General features: G+C 55.6%; 1 protein-coding gene across 2 annotated transcripts in view; it reads left to right on the top strand.

Moving 5' to 3' along the window:
* The window catches only part of RPS6KA2 (ribosomal protein S6 kinase A2), a 242,493-nt gene that overhangs the window by 47,607 nt on the left and 175,208 nt on the right, over positions 1 to 19,678 (top strand). Inside the window, exon 1 of one of the 2 annotated variants that reach the window (XM_066372863.1) lies at positions 12,768 to 12,807. The exons of the other annotated variant lie outside the window; for it this stretch is intronic. Coding sequence (XP_066228960.1) covers positions 12,802 to 12,807 — 6 coding nt within the window. The 5' untranslated portion in view covers positions 12,768 to 12,801. Of the gene's footprint in view, positions 1 to 12,767; positions 12,808 to 19,678 lie in introns of those variants that run through there. 2 annotated transcript variants of the gene reach the window in all.

Raw genomic sequence — 19,678 nt, 5'->3', positions numbered from 1 at the left:
CGCGACGGTGGGCTGCCCGTGGCCCTCGGCAGCCTGCTGAGCGCTGGGCCTGTCCGTGAGCCGTAGGATGGACGAGACTCCTTCGTTTGTGGTGACTGGTGAGCCCTGAGTCCCGGGGCCTGACCTCCGCAGGCTTACGTTGTCTCACGAGCTCGCCCAGCCCGGGGGGAGGGGGTCCTCAGAGGTCCGGCAGGATCGCCATCCGGGCAGCTTCCGTCTGGCAACCCCGCCATCCCGGGGTCTTTATTCTAGTCCAGACGCCGGGGCGGGGGTGCGGAACTTGTGTCATTGATGTCACTTCTATGTCTGTCCCCACCTCCAGCCCGCCCTCCCTCCCTCCTGGGGCCGGGGTGCGGAAAGACAGACACCTGGAGTCGTCTTGGACACCACAGCTCGAGGCTGATCCATTCCGAGTCTGTGTGGAAGCAAAGAAACGGGGTCCTAGGTTTCACGGAGAAGGCACACACCGGTGCTTCGACTGGGCTGACGGACGCTCGACCGGGCGCTCTCTGTCCCGGTGGTCCATCTCTCCGGCCTAACCCTGCCAGCATCCATCTTGTTCTGCCGGCCAGAGGCCAGGTGCCCCCCCGAGGACCGCAGTTCCAGTCCCTTTGAAGTGGTGACCAGAGGGCGCTGAGAGAGGCTTTCCAAAATAATTTCCTTTTAGAATACAGTTTGGAAGATAAGTAAGCCAAGATGGTGATGACAAGCTCTCCTGCCTAAACTAAGAGGCAATTTCTTCTCATCGTCACCATGACAACATCCCGTTCACATCCTCACACATACCTGCAATTAAGTCCCATTAAAGACGCCAGGTGTCTGTGGCAGAGCCACGGGATCGGACGGGACTGCCTTTCAGCCCCGGATCAAAGATCTGACCGGTTTGGCTAATGCGTTTTCAAAAGGAACCAAGCCACAGAGAATGAGCATTGAATGGCAGAGACTGCTACGAACAGCCTGCTCAGACCCTCCGCGCCCCTGCGCCCCGTCCTGCTCTCTGCTCCGGCACGTGCACCCCGCCCCAGGTGGCCCAACGAGAGTGGCTCTTCGGCCGGCGGTTTCGAGTGACTCGGGCCACATGGTGCTGCAGGAAAGACGACGCTCCAGGTTGAACCTTTTTCGAGTTTTCCTGTGGCTTGTGTTCACCTAACCTGAGTAGTTTCCCAGGAAAAAGGACAGACCTCAGACTCCCCGTGTCTGAGAACCAGACGGGGGTGGGGGCTCCGTCCTGAGCGCCACCTGTAGCCACAGGGTCAGCCCTGAGCTTTGTGAGCGGCTGTGGTTGGGGGAAGGGCTTGCTGCTCAGCTCTGGGGACTTCTTCTTATAGCTGGCGGACCAGAGAGCTATGCACTGAGATATAGAAATGCTTCATCCATTTCCCAGGGAGCCTTTTCATTTTATTCTGCGTACAACACGGCCTGAAAAAACGTTTGTGCCCCAGATAAGCCCACTCTCATTTCTCCAATCAGCCAGTCCCGGTGGATTTTAAGATCCAGAACTTTCGGAAGGTGCGAGGTGTGGGCTTTTTTTTGTGTGGGGGGGGGGGAGAAGAAATAGAACTGAGACTGTTCAGCGTCTAAGGATTTGACAAACGGGCGATTCAAGACAGAGGCGCAGGGACTGCCTGGAACCAAACAAAACACCGGGGAAGAAATCTGGTGAGAACGGGAGAAGGCTAGTTTCCATTCGTTCCCATTTTATCACCATTCGCTCGGTCTGGGAACAAACCCTGCCTTATTCTCAAAGCCACAGCTCAAGGGCGTCACCCTTCTGCCTGGAAGATACCAATGAACGGTCAGCGGCCCCCGATGGGAGAGACACGTGTACCATGGCAGACGTCCGCATACTGTTCTACACGTCCTGTGTCATCGGCTCCGAGCAGCTTTTCTAATGGGACGTGTGGTTAATAAAAATCACACCTTCACATGCACCCCCCCCCAAGGGCTGACCCCACTCTGTTCAGTGCTGTTGTGTGGACTTTGTATGCACGTGTACACACACACACACACACACACACACACACACACGGATACGACATACATGGATGAATGCACACAGCACTGTGCTCCCGGAGCAAAGCAACAAGGAAAAGTGGTTTTGGTCACTAGCTCCACGGACCAGCACCCCCTGGAGAAGGGACAGTTGTGCTTCCGCTCTGCGTCGGATTGGAAAAGGACACGCTCTCTATTTCAATGTCTTCGAGTCAGGGAGGGGTGGACGGGGCTGTCCCTAAATCAGGGCCATTTCCGTCCGTGTCGGTCTTGACTTTCCCTCGACTTTCATGCCTTGTTTACAAGCCCCGTATTTTCCGACCAGCTTGTGTCCACATCCACGTGCTGAACCCTGACTTCGGTTGTCTGTCGCCTAAAAACCAGTCATTAGTCGGTAGTTTTTCCGTAGGGTCTCCTCAGGAGGAGCTTGTTTCTGTGCAAACAAGGAGCTGAAGAAATAAAAGGAGAAAGGACCCTCTCTCCACCAGCACCGGTCTCTGCGCTCAGAGGTTGTTTCACGCTACACCCGGCGTGCCCCCCGGTGGTCCCCAGACCGGGCTTGATGTGAGTGACAGCCATGGGGCGTGGCTGTTCTACGGGGACGCGGGGACTCGGAGTCACAAGGACGGCAAAGCAGACTTTTCTGTTACCCGGACAGGACCTGCTCCAAATCAGGATGTCGGAGTTGCAGAGAGAGAGCGTGTGACCGTGTGTGTGTGTCGTGTGTGTGCATGTGCGTGTATGGGTGTGTGTGTGTCGTGTGTGTGCATGTGCGTGTATGGGTGTGTGCGTGTGTCGTGTGTGTGCATGTGCATGTATGGGTGTGTGCGTGTGTCGTGTGTGTGCATGTGCGTGTATGGGTGTGTGTGTGTCGTGTGTGTGCATGTGCGTGTATGAGTGTGTGCGTGTGTCGTGTGTGTGCATGTGCGTGTATGGGTGTGTGTGCATGTGCGTGTATGGGTGTGTGTGTGTGTCGTGTGTGTGCATGTGCATGTATGGGTGTGTGTGTGCCTCTGTGCGTGCCTGTGTGGTGAGGTATTGTGAAGAGTAACACAGTGGCTAGCGCAGTCTTTGCTAAATCAACATGTGTTCGCTGACCCAGCAAGCCCTAAAGAAAACCAAACAAACAAATGAGCAACCAGGTTTATTTACTTCCCTCTTTTAGTCACAGTGACGATGACGAGAAGACTAGGAGGAGCCTTTCTGGGCTCTGGCGGGTGGCAGGTGGCAGGTGTGCTGCGAGAAGGGGTCCCACTGCCAGCCCCTCGCTGGGGCTCTGTGTTGAACATTCGACTCGTGGGATGTGACTGGGATTCGGCCAGAGATGCTGTTTACACGTGTGAGGACCCGGCTGTGTTGGCAACTAGGCAGTTAGAGGAGAAGTGGGCAGCCTGCAGACTGGTCCCCTCCCCTCCCCTCCCCTCCCCTCCCCTCCCCTCCCCTCCCTCCCTCTGGGAGTCCCGCTGGGTCTGGTCAGCGCTGCGATTCACAGCCTGACCCGTGCTCACGTGTGTGGGGGGTTTGGGGGGGGACGGGACCAGCAGCTCGAATCTTTTGATGGGAATCTTTGCGGCTGGAGGGCGGAGGGCGGGGGCGGGGGTGGGGGAGGCACAGCTGGGGACCGGCGGGCAGAGTGGCTCAGAGGGTGTGGAGCCGCCGGGCTCTGAGGACAAGTGATGACCAGGCTGCCACACAGGACGCTGCAGAAACTGTTTCTCAGAAAGGTAGGGGCGTCCCGCCCTGGGACGGGGATGGAGACGGGGATGGGGGAGTCCGCACAGTGTCTCTTTGCTGCTGCGAGACACCGAGGTGGGAGGGCCAGGGAAGGGACGCTCAGACACTGTCATCTGAGGCAGAGTGGACGTCCACCCATCACTAAACGGGGAGTGTCGGGACGCAGGCAGGCGCAGAGAGTGTGTCCAGCGCTCTCAGGGGCTGGGCTGCGTTTCGGCTGCTCTCGTTTCCCAGGGCGTCTCAGCCCAAATGGCTTTAGCGCTGTTGTGCTCACGTGCATTCCCACAACCAGGGAGTGTGTGTGTGTGTGTGTGTGAGTGTGTGTGTGAGTGTGTGTGTGTGAGTGTGTGTGTGAGTGTGTGTGTGAGTGTGTGTGACTGTGTGTGTGTGTGTGTGAGTGTGTGTGTGTGTGAGTGTGTGTGACTGTGTGTGTGTGTGAGTGTGTGTGTGAGTGTGTGTGAGTGAGTGTGTGTGTGTGAGTGTGTGTGTGTGAGTGTGAGTGTGTGTGAGTGTGTGTGTGAGTGTGAGTGTGTGTGTGAGTGTGTGTGACTGTGTGTGTGTGAGTGTGAGTGAGTGTGTGTGAGAGTGTGTGTGACTGTGTGTGTGTGACTGTGTGTGTGTGAGTGAGTGTGTGTGTGAGTGTGTGTGAGTGTGTGTGTGTGAGTGTGTGTGAGTGTGTGAGTGTGTGTGTGACTGTGTGTGTGTGTGAGTGAGTGTGTGTGAGTGTGTGTGAGTGTGTGTGTGTGAGTGTGTGTGTGAGTGTGTGTGTGTGACTGTGTGTGTGTGTGAGTGTGTGTGAGTGTGTGTGTGTGTGAGTGTGTGTGTGTGTGTGTGTGGACGACGCAGGCATTTTCCTGCAACTTTAGAAGCAAAGGGGGGAAAATGCGACAAAGTCTGTGTTGATTGAAACTGTGACTGAAGAGAATGCTGTTGGTGAAAAGTCCGATTTAACTGTTTGCCCTTAAAATTTGTTTTGCCCTTTTTTTTAAAAAAAAAATTATTGTTATAAAATATACATCAAAGTGAGCATCTGAACCAACCACTGTCAGGTGTGCGAGGCGGTGGCACTGAGGACATCCACGCTCCTGTGCAGCCGCCAGCGACCTCTGGAACTCTTTCCTCCACCCGTTGAAACGCCGGCCCCGTCACACTCTCACCCCCCCAATCCTGCAGATTCACCCCTTTTTAAGTGAAACGACAGCCACGTTGTCCTCCTCCTCGGAGGTCAGGAAGCACCACATCGCGTCTGCTGGGTCGTGAGCACGACTCCTCCAGGGCTCGTTGGATTTGCTGGAAAAACGGCTTTGGGTTCTATGCCGCACACCTGTCCTGAGGAAGGGGGGGACACGGGGACGAGGAGCCCCCGGCAGACACGCGCGTGGGCTCTGTGAGCCTTCATGCTCTTTGGAGGAGAGTATGTGTCTTCCCCGCGGCCTGAGCACGACTTCTTCTTAAGTGGGGCGGGAAACGTCTGACTCTCCCACGTGACCCCGTCTCCGTGGTGCGGACATGCTTCCTTCTACGCAGAGGTGTGGCCGATAAATATCTTTGCGTTTGTAGGCCCTTCTGTACGCACGTCTGGTTTTAAGGTGAGCTCCTGTTTCACTTGAAAAATCACTTGTCGAATAATAGTCTCAATGATTTTATATAAGGTGCGTGAAAGGGTGTATTCTTCTACTTCTGGGGTTCAGAAAACGGAGGCATACAGAGAACAGGGCATGTCCACCCGTGAGAGGCACAGACGGATGCCCAGTGGAGGCAGCGCCCGTGACGTCCAGCCCCCCAGGGCCCCCCACCCCCCAGAGCCCCAGCCCTAAGCTCACCGTCTCCCACAGCCATTACTCGGGGACCATGGGCTCCTATTGAACGAATGTCACATCACTGGGTCATTTCTTTCCTGATACCTTCTTCACGAAGGCCTCAGTCACGTTCACAAATACAGGAGATAAAAATACATACGTATGTTGTGGTGAAGAAAATGAGGCAGAAAAACATGGCTCTGAAGCGAGACCTGAGGCTCAGTTCTCCAAAGGGGGGTCCGTGGTGGAGCACGCTTGTGGCCGGAGGGCCGTGGGGGTCACTTGGAGCTCGCTGGACTCCCAGGAGCGGAACCAAGGGCTAGTGAAAACAAACAGCCCAGAAAAACAACCCACCCGCCAACAAACCGAGCCAAGAACCAGCTGGCTGAGTGCACACACCCTCTGTGCAGAGAGAGGATCCCCCAGGTCCTCCTAGAGGGGCCCACGGAGGAAGCAGTGTCCCCCACAAGAGTCTGTTATGTCCAGTGCGAGTCTCAGCCGTGTTTCTGGGACACGCCCTCAGTTCTAGGCGGAGGGGCTGAGACCGCAGCACAGAGCAGGCAGAGCGCTCCTGTCAGAAGTGCCCGCTAGGAGGTCCGGGCGAGCGGCTCCCCGCAGGTCTGAGTCCATCCCGGAGCCGTTGCCGCCGTCTGGAAACGCGCCAGGCGCCTCAGCCTCAGACAGCACCCCCCCCCCGTCACGTTGGGGGTGGCACCGTGAGCCAGCGGCAGAGGTGGGGGCAGACCAGGGCTGCAGACGCCCACTCAGGGCTCCTCTGTTCACACCCTGAGGGTCAGGAACGGTGTCGGGGAGGTTCACAGTCCCTGCCTGGGTCCGCCAGGTCTTCCTTTTCCGTCACTGGTGCTTTGACATCTGGAAATCGAATCCTGGAGGCTGCCCCTCCCGGGGGGGCCCTTTCCTAGAAACAGCCACCAGCTTCCCACCTGGACGCGGTTCGTGTGTGAGAGCCAACCAACTCCCCCACCCCCCTCCTCTATGCCCCTCACACTCAGAGCCTCTGTCCCCTCCCTAATCACCAGAGGGCCAGGACCAGACAGCCAGGGACAGCTCCTGAGCCCCAGAGCCCGCTGGGATCTCAGACTGAGCCTCTCTCAAGCCTGCTCGCCTGATCCTGCCTGTCCTGTGGAGACCACGGTACACGGGGTGGCCCACGCTTCCCCTCTCCCAGCCTCCCGACTGGCCCTGGGGCTCCCCTGGGGCCCCTCCCCTGAGAACTGAGTGACGCCCTGCTTCTCAATGTTGATTCTCTCCTGACTTACCACCCGGGCCGTCCCTAAGCCATAACAAGGCCTGGGTTTTAAAACACGGTCAGTTGCTTTTACATATTCAGCATACACAGGGGTGAGCAGAAGTGGGTTTCCCGAGCCATTCTGTTAGGGTTCTGAGTGCATAAGGCAACTGTCATCATCACAGCCTGCACGCCCCTCTCCCTGGAGGCCCTCTATCGCCCACCCCTGTATGCGGTAGAAATGGGATAATAGATAAGACCGATGCCCCCCACCCCATCTCTGAGAAACCGGGTGATAAGGCTGACCCCTGAGGGGCTGGAATGAAAGGTGGACCCCAACATGAGAGCAACCTTGCGCCCTGAGAGGGGTTGGGGACCATCTGGGGCTGGGGACTGGGCAGGGTCAGCGGAGAGAACAGCACAGGTGACCTTCACAGCTCACGCAGGTGGGTCCCAGAGTTTTGTTTTGTTTTTTTTCCCTAAGTGAAAAGCAGGGAGGCAGTCAGACAGACTCCCGCATGCGCCCGACCGGGATCCACTCGGCATGCCCACCAGGGAGCAGTGCTCTGTCTATCTGGGGCGTTGCTCCATTGCAATTGGAGTCATTCTAGTGCCTGAGGCCAAGGCCATGGAGCCATCCTCAGCGCCCGGGCCATCTTTGCTCCAGTGGAGCCTCGGCTGCGGGAGGGGAAGAGAGAGACAGAGAGGAAGAAGAGGGGAAAGGGTGGAGAAGCAGATGGGCACTTCTCCTGTGTGCCCTGGCCGGGAATCGAACCCGGACTCCTGCACGCCAGGCCGATGCTCTACCACTGAGCCAACTGGCCAGGGCCGGGTCCCAGAGTTTTTGATCCTCCTCATTGCTGCTGGGTGGGAGGGGGAGGTCTCTGATCTGTCTCTGGATTACAGACGAGTGAACACCCTCAAGTAGGAGACCCCAAAGCTTCTGACCCTAGTTCACCCTTGACAGCCGGTGGGCAAATCAGTTCCCTGTATTCACTTCCCCGGTCTCCTGGATCTTGACTGTTGGACACCCACATTGTATGTAATAATAACAGCTTGGTTACAACAAGGCGTCACATTAACACGGTCTATACAGGGGGCAGTGCAGTGTGTTCCCAGTGAGGTGATAACACTCTCAGCACGGCAGCAGTTACACTGTTGCCCTGAAGGTGGGTCTCTAAGCTAGGATGTGATTTGTTAGTAACAGACCTGAGTTGATACATTTTTGTTTTATTTTCACAATACAGTGACTATTAGAAAGATCACTGTAAAAGACTGTAACAAGGTCGATGCAGAGAGGGCGAGTTTTGTATAGATATAATGGATTTTTCGCCCCTGACCATGAGACGCACCTAGGGTTTTAAGGAGGAAAATAAGAAAAAAAGATATTCTGAACCAAATGGTGTGTTAAAATATTTAATAAAATATACCACAATAACATTTCAACAATGTAAACTCAGCAGCAGTATTAACAATGATTAGCACTGTTATTCACAAACGAGAAGAGATTTCAATGTTCAAATTCTCTTCTAGTTGTCCGGGAACCCACAGCAGCAAAAAAAAAAAAAAAAAAAGAACAACAACATTCGCTGCATCAGACGCACGGGCATTTCCCCCTCCACTTTTGGGGGGGGAAATGTGCGTCTTATGAAGTGAAAAATACAGTAGATCATTTTGCGTTGACTACAGGGCAGGAAGAACCTTCCGACTGCACTATACACAGTGGTTTTGTCACATCAAGTGCGGGCCGCAAAGGTAGTGGTCACATAATGAAATGTAGGCCAAGCAAGCTATGCCCGGAGGCAGGGACGAGAAATGTAATTGTACTGCTTTTAAAAAAAAACGTAAAATTGAGAAAGATTCCCGCTGCTTTCGGGAGGCACTGACCGTCCAAATAGCAGAGGGGTTTTATAAAGCGGTTTGTTCTGCACGTTGTTTAAGAACAGCTTAATGGGGACATTCGCTATTTGAATTGTTAGGGAAAAGTGGCTCCGGGAACATATTGGCCGACGTCAAAGGAAGAGTCTAATTCTAAGTAAACGTGTGTGTTTGTTCGTTTGAATTCTGTTCCGAGCAGACCTGTCGCGGTGCAGGGCGGAGAGCGGTGAGCTCTCAGCGGAGACAGAAGTCGTCCTTGGGCTGCGGCGCCCTGTGTCCGCGTGGCTCCCCGTCCCGGTCACCCCTGTGCCTCTGAAAACCTCGTGTTGCTGTCAGACCGTCGGGGTCTGATACTGGACATCGCGTGTCCGCTCATCGCAAAGGGTTCCCCCCGGTGGCAGGCGTTTGCTTCTTACGATGACAGCGCACGTGGCTGGTGACACGCCGCTTTTTAAAAACGGGGTGGAAATTATCGTGGCGTCCACTTTCTGTCACCAGGGGTGACGTGGATGGAGAAATGCTGAGGCAGCCCCCCCGGGTCAGCGTCAAGGTTGCTCACGTTGAAAAGTGTGACGGAGCCTTTAAGGTCCGGCGCTGGGTCTTCACAGAAATTCCTTTTCTGAGGTCATGGCTAAACTGTTGTTTTGCGAGAGGTTGATTTTGAAATGGACGAAGGAAGCCAGGGCAGCACTGCTGTCCAACCAAAAGATGACGGTCCACCCGTCCCAGAGCCTTGATTCGGACCAGCCGGGTGCCAGGGTGCAGCCCTGCACAGGCCGGGGACCTCCCCTCCACTCTGCAGCGCCCCCCAGCTCTGGGCCAGCGGCGTGCCTGTGTCCCTTGAACAGCCAGGCTGGAGCTGCAGGTGGGCTTTTTTCAGTAAACCCCTTCGTATCTGCGGGTTTCACATTTGTGGGTTCAACCAGCCACGAGATGAACGGGTCCTGTCTCTTCCCTGTCAGCACCTGGCACAGATGACACTACCTGGCACAGATGTGTCAGCACCTGGCACAGATGACAGCTCCTATACTCGTCAGACGGGACAGGAGAAAAGTGAGGTATCATAGCCCCATATACCTGCCTGGTCCCGCCCTCTGCCCCTGGGGCCGCTTTCTCCGGGGGAGACAGGGTTTCCTTCACTGCACAGGGCTGGGCCGTGAAGACTCAAAACAACATTCTAAACATCTGTTCTGTCGACTTCCAGGAGTGTGTGCGTCTGTGGGCTTAATAAAAGAAGCCCCCACACTGGCTGAAGGTTAGAATCCACCAGTGACACGAAGTCCAATCCAACGGGCTTGGGCAAAAAAAAAGGGGGGGGGCGAAATTCATGGGGCTCACGGACTGAAACATCAGGAAGCCCAGGATGCGAAGCTCAGAGGCGCTCGGACACTTGTCCAGGTCCCTTGTCCACTCAGGGTCCTTCCCAGAGGTTCCGGACAGACTCGGGCTGCCACCGCCCGCAGGCCAGCGGGGGAGAGGATCCTTGTCCCTAAGCCCCGTCGTCACCTGCCATCTTAGGGAGAGGATCCTCGTCCCTAAGCCCCGTCGTCACCTGCCATCTTAGGGAGAGGACCCTCGTCCCTAAGCCCCGTCGTCACCTGCCATCTTAGGGAGAGGACCCTCGTCCCTAAGCCCCGTCGTCACCTGCCATCTTAGGGAGAGGACCCTCGTCCCTAAGCCCCGTCGTCACCTGCCATCTTAGGGAGAGGACCCTCGTCCCTAAGCCCCGTCGTCACCTGCCATCTTAGGGAGAGGACCCTCGTCCCTAAGCCCCGTCGTCACCTGCCATCTTAGGGAGAGGACCCTCGTCCCTAAGCCCCGTCGTCACCTGCCATCTTAGGGAGAGGACCCTCGTCCCTAAGCCCCGTCGTCACCTGCCACCTGTCACTGCAGGGTCATTCCCGCTGGGGCCAGGCCTCCCCTCTGGGGGCTCCAGCAGGGGCTCAGGCATCCCCTGCCGTGGAATCACCAGCAGCCAGGGAACCGGGAGGCAGCCTCCCTGTGACGGGCGTGGTCGACGTGGGGACGCCGCAGTTTGCCGTCCTGGGTCCCCCGGCCCCTTGGCTGTGAGAGGCTCCACGCCTCCCCGGCCACAGGGTGCTGCTCTTTGAGGTCAGAGCTGTGAGCTCTTCAGGTCAGCGTGGGATGAGCAAACCCTCCTGCTGACCTGCAGAAACCGTGCTGTATCTTTCTTCTCCCTGCCTGCTGGCCCGCGGAGGCTGCCGTCTCCTGTAGCTGCCAGGGCCGTGTGAGCCCTACATGCCCCATGACGGCTGGGGTCAGGGGGGCAAGGATCGGGCGCTCGGGGACGTCACACCTCTGAGTGTGGCCAGGCTCTTTTAAGACAAACGGACTTTGTCCCGGGAGAGCTGGGCTCATAGTCTCTCTGAATATGATCACTGTCCACACAGCAAGGGAGAGATCAAACCTCTCCGCCGGTTTAAATGACTCACAGGGGACAAGCCTGTACTTATGACATTTTGAACCTCTGTGTGTCACCCCAGTGACAACCAGGGTCACAGATCTGCTGAGCATGAGTCACGTGGGCCCCTGCTCTGGGGGCCCTACCCGGTCAGCAGTGCTGTTGCTGACCCTGTAGACCCAGCTTAGGTCCTTTGTCCCACCCTGGGGACATAGCAGGGAGGCCACCCTCCTCTGCTGACCGTCTAGACTGGGAGACAGACATGCATGCAAAAGGGGGTCACAGCCCACAGGGACAAAGAAGGGACAGAGAAGGAAAGCCATGTGGTCAGGAGGAGGCCGTGCAGGGCCTGGGCGCAGAGCTGCTGGAGCCAAGAGGAAGGAGCCTGACCTCTGGGTGTGAGGAGGAGTGCCTGCCCGCCCAGGGCACGGGCAGTGGGAGCCAGTGCTCTGGCCAGCTGGTGACTAGTGTTCCAAAGTTAGCCTTCCTTGTGCCCAGGGCAGTGGGTGTGAGGCTGAACCATCTGGGAAATCTGAAGACCTGGTCTGTTCTTTCCGGGTGGACCCTGGCTCTATTGCCAAGTTTTCTCTGTCTAAACAAACGGCTTCATCACACTGGACAAGCCTGTCCCGCCCTGTCCACCAGAAGGGACATTAGGAAGAGGAGGCCAGGACACAGACACACACTGAGGGGTGACCACATGAGGACTCAGGGAGAGGACAGCTCTCTCTCTCTGTGGAGAGAGGTCTCAGGAGATGCCAGCCCGGCCTGCACCGGGACCTCGGACTGCTGGCCTCCAGGACTGTGAGGAGTCAATGGCGGCCATCTGAGCCACGTGCCTGCAGTGTTCCTTACGCAGCACGAGCTGACTGCTGCAGCCAAGTGCTCTGAGGAGGAAGGCAGACAGCCGACGGCTTTCCCAGTGCCAGGGACACTGTGCCCTGGAACTTCAGGGGGGCGGCCCCATCCTGAGGAGCTGCTGCCGTCGTCCTCAGCTACGGACACCCCAGTGCATGCTCTTGTCACCCTGTCGCTGACATGATTGGAGTGACCTCTCTTCTTGCTTCCCTTAGTGGGAAAATGCTGGACCACCCCCAGCTCTCCCTGGAGTCTCACCCTGTGGGAGACGGGCCATGTCTGAGCCAGGTGGAGGACGCTGCTGCCCGCAGCCTGTCTGGGCTCCGTCCCCCACCCTGCGGGCCACACTGTCGCCCAGGGTGTGCCTCCCTGCTCCGCCCTGCTGCCTGCAGCCTATCTGGGCTCCGTCCCCCACCCTGCGGGCCACGCTGTCGCCCAGGGTGTGCCTCCCTGCTCCGCCCTGCTGCCTGCAGCCTATCTGGGCTCCGTCCCCCACCCTGCGGGCCACGCTGTCGCCCAGGGTGTGCCTCCCTGCTCCGCCCTGCTGCCCCTGACCTGCTGCTTTGGCATCCTCAGGGCGGAGGACCCGGCTCTGTTCTGCTTCCAGCTGTTGCCATGGAGGCCATGTCCACAGAGGCGGCACGGCCCCGGGGACCCTGATGACAACGGAGGCCTCTGGGGCAGACAGCAGGTTCCACAATTGCTGGCCTCACCATGGCCCACGAGTGACCCGCAGGGCTGTGGGCCAGGAGCACCCCATGCTCAGAGGCTTTCACCTCCCTGGTGAGGGGCGGGGGACCCCCACGGCAGGTCTCGGGAAGCCCCACATCCACAGGCTGTGTGTCCTCAGAGACTTTTTGAGAAGGAAAATGCAGGTTGGTGGATGAATGCCAGGCGCTGGGCGAGGGGGTGGCGTGTGCGCGTGTTAGCATTTGTTCCCGGTGCTCAAGGGACACACAGAGACGCGTAGCCTAACCATCGGGGGATATTAGGGGTCCCAGCCTGCCCCTCGGGGGTTGACGGGACAGCAGTGCCGGAAACCGGTAGACAAGGAGACGGTTCCGAGCTGTGACACGTCCTTGACTCTTCCGCCGAGAGGGGGTGGGGCCGTGTGCTGGCCGGGAGCCCGGGCCACCGGACCGAGGCCGGATTTGAAATTTGGGTGACAGGTGTGGAAAGGTAAGGAGGAGAAGGCGAACCCTCACACGCCCGCGTGCACAGGACAGTATGCACCGGCCCGAGGGGTACAAGTGTCCTAAGATCCCACCGTAGTCCCGAGGTGCTGGGCGCTCCGCGGGAGCAGGGAGGCCCCTGGGGTGCGGGGAACACTAATGAGCTCTCTGCAAGTAAGCAGCACTGTCGTTATAGCAACCGAGGCCAGAACCGCCGCGGAAAGTTCTAGCACGTGCGGCTTTGCGCGCCAGCCCGGCTGTGATTGATTGTCACGCCCTCCTTCCGAAGGGGCGGGCTGTGATTGATTGTCACGCCCTCCTTCAGAAGGGGCGGGCTGTGATTGATTGTCACGCCCTCCTTCAGAAGGGGCGGGCTGTGATTGATTGTCATGCCCTCCTTCCGAAGGGGCGGGCTGTGATTGATTGTCACGCCCTCCTTCAGAAGGGGCGGGCTATGATTGATTGTCACGCGCTCCTTCAGAAGGGGCGGGCTGTGATTGATTGTCACGCCCTCCTTCCGAAGGGGCGGGCTGTGATTGATTGTCACGCCCTCCTTCTGAAGGGCCAGATCCGGGAGGCTGGAATTCGGGTGCCTGAGGGTGGCTTGGTCTTTGGTGCCTCAGCCTCCATGCTCTTCCCAGGGCGGTGTCCTCCAAGTATTCCAGCCGTGCCACTCTTGCCCGTGGGCTGCTGCGGGCCGTGGGGCTGCCCGCAGGGTCCTTGCCCGCTGCCCAGGCGTCTGATCCCGAGCCGGTGCCAAGCTGGGTTTCAGGCGCCGCGTCCCGTGTGCTGGAGGTTCTGTCTTCCCCACGGAGCGCGCCCTGAGGTTCCCGTGTGACTTCCATTCTGGCCCAAGTGGAGAGGTGTGTCCTGTCATTAGGGGTCTGGTGTGGCTGCGCTGGGCAGGGGGAGGGCTGTGAGGTAGCGGGATTGTCCTCCACAGCCACGGGGGGCCCCGTTCACCCGAGGATCCCCATTCCTTTGGTGACAAGAAGCTCTTTCTCTGTTGTGCGTGGAAGTTAGTGTCTGTGCCTGTCCCCTGACTCAGGCACCATGGAAACGTCAGCAAACGAAACCGCTGGAGTCCCCGGTCTGGTCTAGACCTCCTTAAGGGAAAGCAGGAGAGTTCTCACAAACAGTGAGGGTATGTTTGTGACCTAACAGTTGTGTTCAAGTAATTCATTGAGGGATCCTTCTACCGAGGAGGTTTCTTGAAGTCTATCAGCCTAAAGTTTTTTTAGGGGTTTTGGGGTTTTTTTTTGCATTATAGCTTTGACTTGCAGATTTGGAACTATTTAAATACGGAGCTAGTGCCATGAAAAGTACCAAGCGAAAGAGGAAATTAAGACAATTGAAGACATGAGTTTAGACAAGTTAAAATCTGAATGACTCACCGCGGATGCTAAGATTGTCATGAGTTTTATAAATGTCTGCTAGCTCTGGTAAATTTTATTTCTGATGTCCGGGTGGTGTTCCCCCCTTTCTCTGTTTAAAAATAACTCTTGATTTTTTTTTCTTTTTTTTTTTTTTTTTACTGTCTCCATTAAAGCCACGTTGCTGGCATTTGTGTGAGGCTGAGTCCCCTTTCTAAACCTACTGTAAGTGTTTCCACAAACAGCCACCTTACAAATAGGAAGACACACCAGGTGTCTGGGCTCTAACTGTGCCTGTCGCGTGGGGTTCGGGGGTGCCTCACAAGAACCATCGGCGGGAAAGGCGGGAACAACTTCACGCGCCTGTGAGCATCTCCTTGGTGGTGGGTCCCCGCGCTTGGATCAAACACTTTCTCCGTGGAGACGTTCCTCTGGAAACTCCGCAGACTGGCACCTCCCTCGTGCTGGGTCCAAGTTTGGTGCCTCCCTGGAAGATTGGACCAAATCCAGTTCCGTAGATTTTTTTTTTTTTTTTCAACCCAAGAAGTTGTATTCTCTTCCACTGGCAAAGTGGAACAAACCCTGGGAACTGCTTTAGGGACCATCGGGACAATGGACTTAGTCAAACCTGAAAGGCAGTGACGTGTGCCCCGGTGTAAGGCGGCACTGCCCACAGGCATCGTGAAAGACGGAGCGTCCGCTGCTGCGGCGCTGGCCTCTGACCCTGGCCTTGGTGGTGGACCCCGTGCAGCTAAGCTCTGTCTTGGTCTCTGTTCTGCTGTTGAACGGCCTTAGCATCGGGCCCTTCCCTCCTCCCGGCACCTGTCTTTCCCGAGTCCTCCGTCCTCCGGAGCTGGTCCCCACCCACAACGCCTTGTGGTCCTCCCGGCACTGACCAGTGGTTTGCAAGACGTGTGCGTGGGGACCGACCCAGGGCCTCTGCTGACAGGGTTTCTACAATGCTGGGAACTTCCTTTCAAAACAGTGGCATTCGGGATGGTTGAGTTCCCACTTCCCTGTTATTTATAATATTTAATTATAATAATAATACACTGAAAACAACCAAAAGATACATCGTGACAGGATTGGGATATTCAACAGTAAACTAGATCTTCAACATGATAATTTAGAAGAATGTCCGCCTGTACGAAATGCAAGAGGCTGGTCACGACGCAGTGATGTGGTCAAAGCTGTAATTTAATTCAAAACGAGTGTGGATGCACATACATTCTAGAAGGACAGGAAAGACAATGTCGAAGTGATTTCTCTGTGAGTGGTCGCCTTGCAGAATATGTTTATTTTACTTGGTAAATTTTATGGTGTTGTCCATTTCTTTTGTGATGAGAAATAGTAGAAATAGTGGGTGTTTGGTGTTTTTTTTAATCTCCGAGTCAGAAAAGTGAAGTTATTTCTCTTCATGAGGAAATACAGGGGGCTGGAAGTCCATTCAGGGCCCCTCTGCACAGGGCATCTGCTATTTCAGAATTCTTTTGAGCAGTGAGTACCGCAGTAGCTGCCCCCTGGTCCTGTGTGGCCTCTGACGCCCTCTCACCGCCGTGTCCCTCCTGCTCCAAATTTCCCCAAAGTAGGGGCACGTCCTTATACCTCCCAGTGAGATCGGCTGGTGTTTGAGCTCTCGTCATACGTAGCCACACTGGGGCCGGAAGGGCACTGGAATTGATGTCCTCGGTGGCTTATAATGGAGGTCGGGCCACAGACTCAAAACACTTTGGGGCGGAGAAGAGAGGGGTAAGGACCATGAGGATTAGAGGAGAAGACAGATGTCGTGGGAAAGTATAAGGGAAAGAAAGATCGCCCCGTAGGTGAGTGGGGGAAGGTAAGAAGAAGGTGGTATTTGGACAGTTATCTGTCATGTATCAGTTATCCACTGCTGTGTAACAAGGCACCCCCAAGCTTAGTGGCGTAAAGAACACATGTTTATTGTTGTGTAGTGGCTGTGGGTCAGAAATCCAGGTCCTAAGCTTCAGGGTCTCATACGGGCTGCAGTCCGGGTATTTATGGGGGCTGGTCTCCTCTGAGACTCAGCTGGGAGGGGCCCTCTGGCAACCTCACTTGGTTGTGGGCAGAATCCAGATCCCTGAGGCTGTTGGCTGGAGGCTGCCCTCACTCCCCTGGCACACAAGTGTCCCCCACACAGCCGCTCACATAGCAAGCCGGCGAGCTGAGAAAACACTAGATTGTGACCAAGACAAAGTTACAATCTCCTCAAACTTAATCGCAAAAGTGACATCCGTTGTCACCTTTGCCATATTCTGTTGGCATTTGTTATAAGCATGATACAAGGTCCAGCCCCCCCCCGGGGGTTAGGGGTGGCACAGGAGGTGAATTCCAGAAGGTGTGTCCTCTGGGGGTCATGACAAAGGCCGCCTGCCGTGTGGTGAGTGTCTGTGCACATTTGGGGGTGGGGTGGGTACCCAGGAAGTGCTTGAGCAAAAGCAAGAAACAATGAGTAAAACGGTGCCCCTGATTTTAGGAACACGACCCCCCCATGATGCTCTCAAGGGAAGCACAACCTTTTCAGTACTTTGCTTTCTCTTCCTCAGAGGGGAGGGCAGGCTTTCTCTCCGTGTGGGTCCAGTTTCTCAGATGTCAAGGTCATTAGTGGTGTGAGGAAGGGGGTGGGCAATCCTGAGCCTCTGACAACGTTACAGTCCGAGTCACGGCTGCTCTTTCTGAAACCCTCGCAAACAGAGCTCCACTCCCCGGACAGAGCTGCTTACGTCACGACTGTCAGTGGCTCCCTGACAGTCACTAGAGTCAGACCAGCAGCCCCCACACTGCGGGGACCATCCTGGTGCTGGGGAGCTCCCCACTTAGCTTGGAAGGAGCAAAGAGTAATTTCCTATGTGAGAAAGCTCATTCTGTTTTTATTTTTATTTATTTGTTATTTATTATTGTGTTTTTTGAGAGAGAGAGAGAGAAGGGAACGTCGTCCTGAGGACAAGCGATGCCCGGGAGACGGCCTTTCGTGCCAGGGTCCTGGCTGGCAAACTCCTGGGTGCGGCTGCCAGCATCTTGGAAAACCCACTCAAGGCGAGGAGACCCCACTCGGCACCATCAGCGTCTCCAGCATCCGCACTCTTGTTGTTTAATTTCCTCTGGTGGAGAATTGTTTCAACAGGAAACAGTTACGTTAATGTTCATCACAGATATTGAGCTGAGCGCCTTGCAGAATTAACAAGCATCAGTGCACCCTGTAACACGCCAACAGACAGAGGACCTGCGTGGACTCGGGTGTTACACGCATGCTGGGCAGGTGGCTTCCGTTGTCTGTGCAATCCGTGCAGCAGGACTTTCTACAGCCAGTTTGCCCTTCCGTGTGAAGCGTACAACTTCTCGGAAGTAGCCTGTTGTCAAACAGCTGAGGTCAAACAGGGGAGCAGACTATGAAGCCCCCTGGGCACCTTGTTGGGATGTGTTACTGCTGCAGTGAATGGCTTTGCTGCTCTGTACCCATTTAACTCTTCGGGCCCCATTTTCCTGCTCAGTTGAAATGAGGGCGATGGTAACAAGCTAACAGGGCTACGTAAGAAGCTGAGAGGCTGCATGGAGAACATGGCACGAACGAGACATTGAACCGATGGCGGCCGTTTCTCCTGTCACCAAGCCTCTCCCTCCCGATGAGTCAGGAACATGCTCAAACCTTCTCAGGGCTGAGAACTCACTCGTCTCCTCCTATCACGCCTTTCTTTCGTCCTATACCTTTTTTTTTTGCTTTTGTTTTTTTTGGGGGGGGGTTGTATTTTTCTGAAGCTGGAAACGGGGAGGCAGTCAGACAGATTCCTGCATGCGCCTGACCGGGATCCACCCGGCATGCCCACCAGGGGGCGATGCTCTGCCCATCTGGGGCGTCACTCTGTTGCGACCAGAGCCATTCTAGCGCCTGAGGCAGAGGCCATGGAGCCATCCTCAGCGCCCGGGCCAACTTTGCTCCAATGGAGCCTTGGCTGCGGGAGGGGAAGAGAGAGACAGAGAGGAAGGGGGGGGGGGCAGCAGATGGGTGCTTCTCCTGTGTGCCCTGGCCGGGAATCAAACCCGGGACTTCCGCACGCCAGGCCGATGCTCTACCACTGAGCCAACCGGCCAGGGCCTTTTTGGGTTTTTTGAGAGGCAGTTTTCTGTGGTTGCTGACTCTGTTTCTGGGTTGCACAGTCCTGGCTTCCCCACTGGATTACCAGCCCGACTTCGCGGGACAGAGATGCATACTTAGGGTTATTCAACTTGCAGCGCCATCCGGCCATCATGAAAAGATGAGTTCTTTTTACCGAGTCGACATGTCCCTCTGTTTATTGTGACTATTAGAAGAGTCTCCTCTTTTGTAGTGAGCGTGGACGATGCGTATTGTACTTCACTTTCCCAGCTCAAGAGGGTTTGAAGTGTCTACCGTGTTCTTAACATACAATGGCATTCGCTATGTGGTAGTTATTGTCATAGAGGGCTCACCCAACCATCGAGTACTTGTCACCGAAAAGAAAAATATGGATAGTTATACAATGAAAACATGCCTATTTTTGTCTTATTATCTGCACGTATGCAGAGTTATTACAATAAGAAGTGCTCATATAAAAATAAATGCTTAGCCTGACCGGGCGGTGGCTCAGTGGATAGAGTGTAGGACTGGGATGCGAAAGACCCAGGTTCGAGACCCCGAGGTCGCCAGCTTGAGCAAGGGCTCATCTGGTTTGAGCAAAAGCTCACCAGCTTGAGCCCAAGGTCGCTGGCTCGAGCAAGGGGGTTACTCAGTCTGCTGAAGGCCTGCGGTTAAGGCACGTATGAGAAAGCAATCAATGAACAATTAAGGTGTTGCAACACGCAAAGAAAAACTAATGATTGAGGCTTCTCATCTCTCCGTTTCCTGTCTGTCTGTCCTTGTCTATCCCTCTGTCTGACTCTCTCTCTCTGTCTCTGTTGAAAAGAAAAAAAATAAAAAATAAAAAAAAATAAATGCTTAGAAGTTAAAAAAGAAAAAGAAGTACTCAGAAGTGAAAGTCATTCTAATCACGGTAAGAAAAGAACTCTAGCCTGACGAGGCGGTGGTGCAGTGGATAGAGCGTTGGACTGGGATGTGGAGGACCCAGGTTCGAGACCCCAAGTTTGCCAGCTTGAGCACGGGCTCACCTGCTTTGAGCAAAGCTCACCAGCTTGGATCCAAGGTCGCTGGCTCGAGCAAGGGGTTACTC

Source organism: Saccopteryx leptura, chromosome 3, assembly GCF_036850995.1.
Source record: "Saccopteryx leptura isolate mSacLep1 chromosome 3, mSacLep1_pri_phased_curated, whole genome shotgun sequence".
NCBI classification, from domain to species: Eukaryota; Metazoa; Chordata; class Mammalia; order Chiroptera; family Emballonuridae; genus Saccopteryx; species Saccopteryx leptura.
Note: the sequence above shows the minus strand (reverse complement) of the source record. Positions and strands in the feature narration are given on the sequence as shown.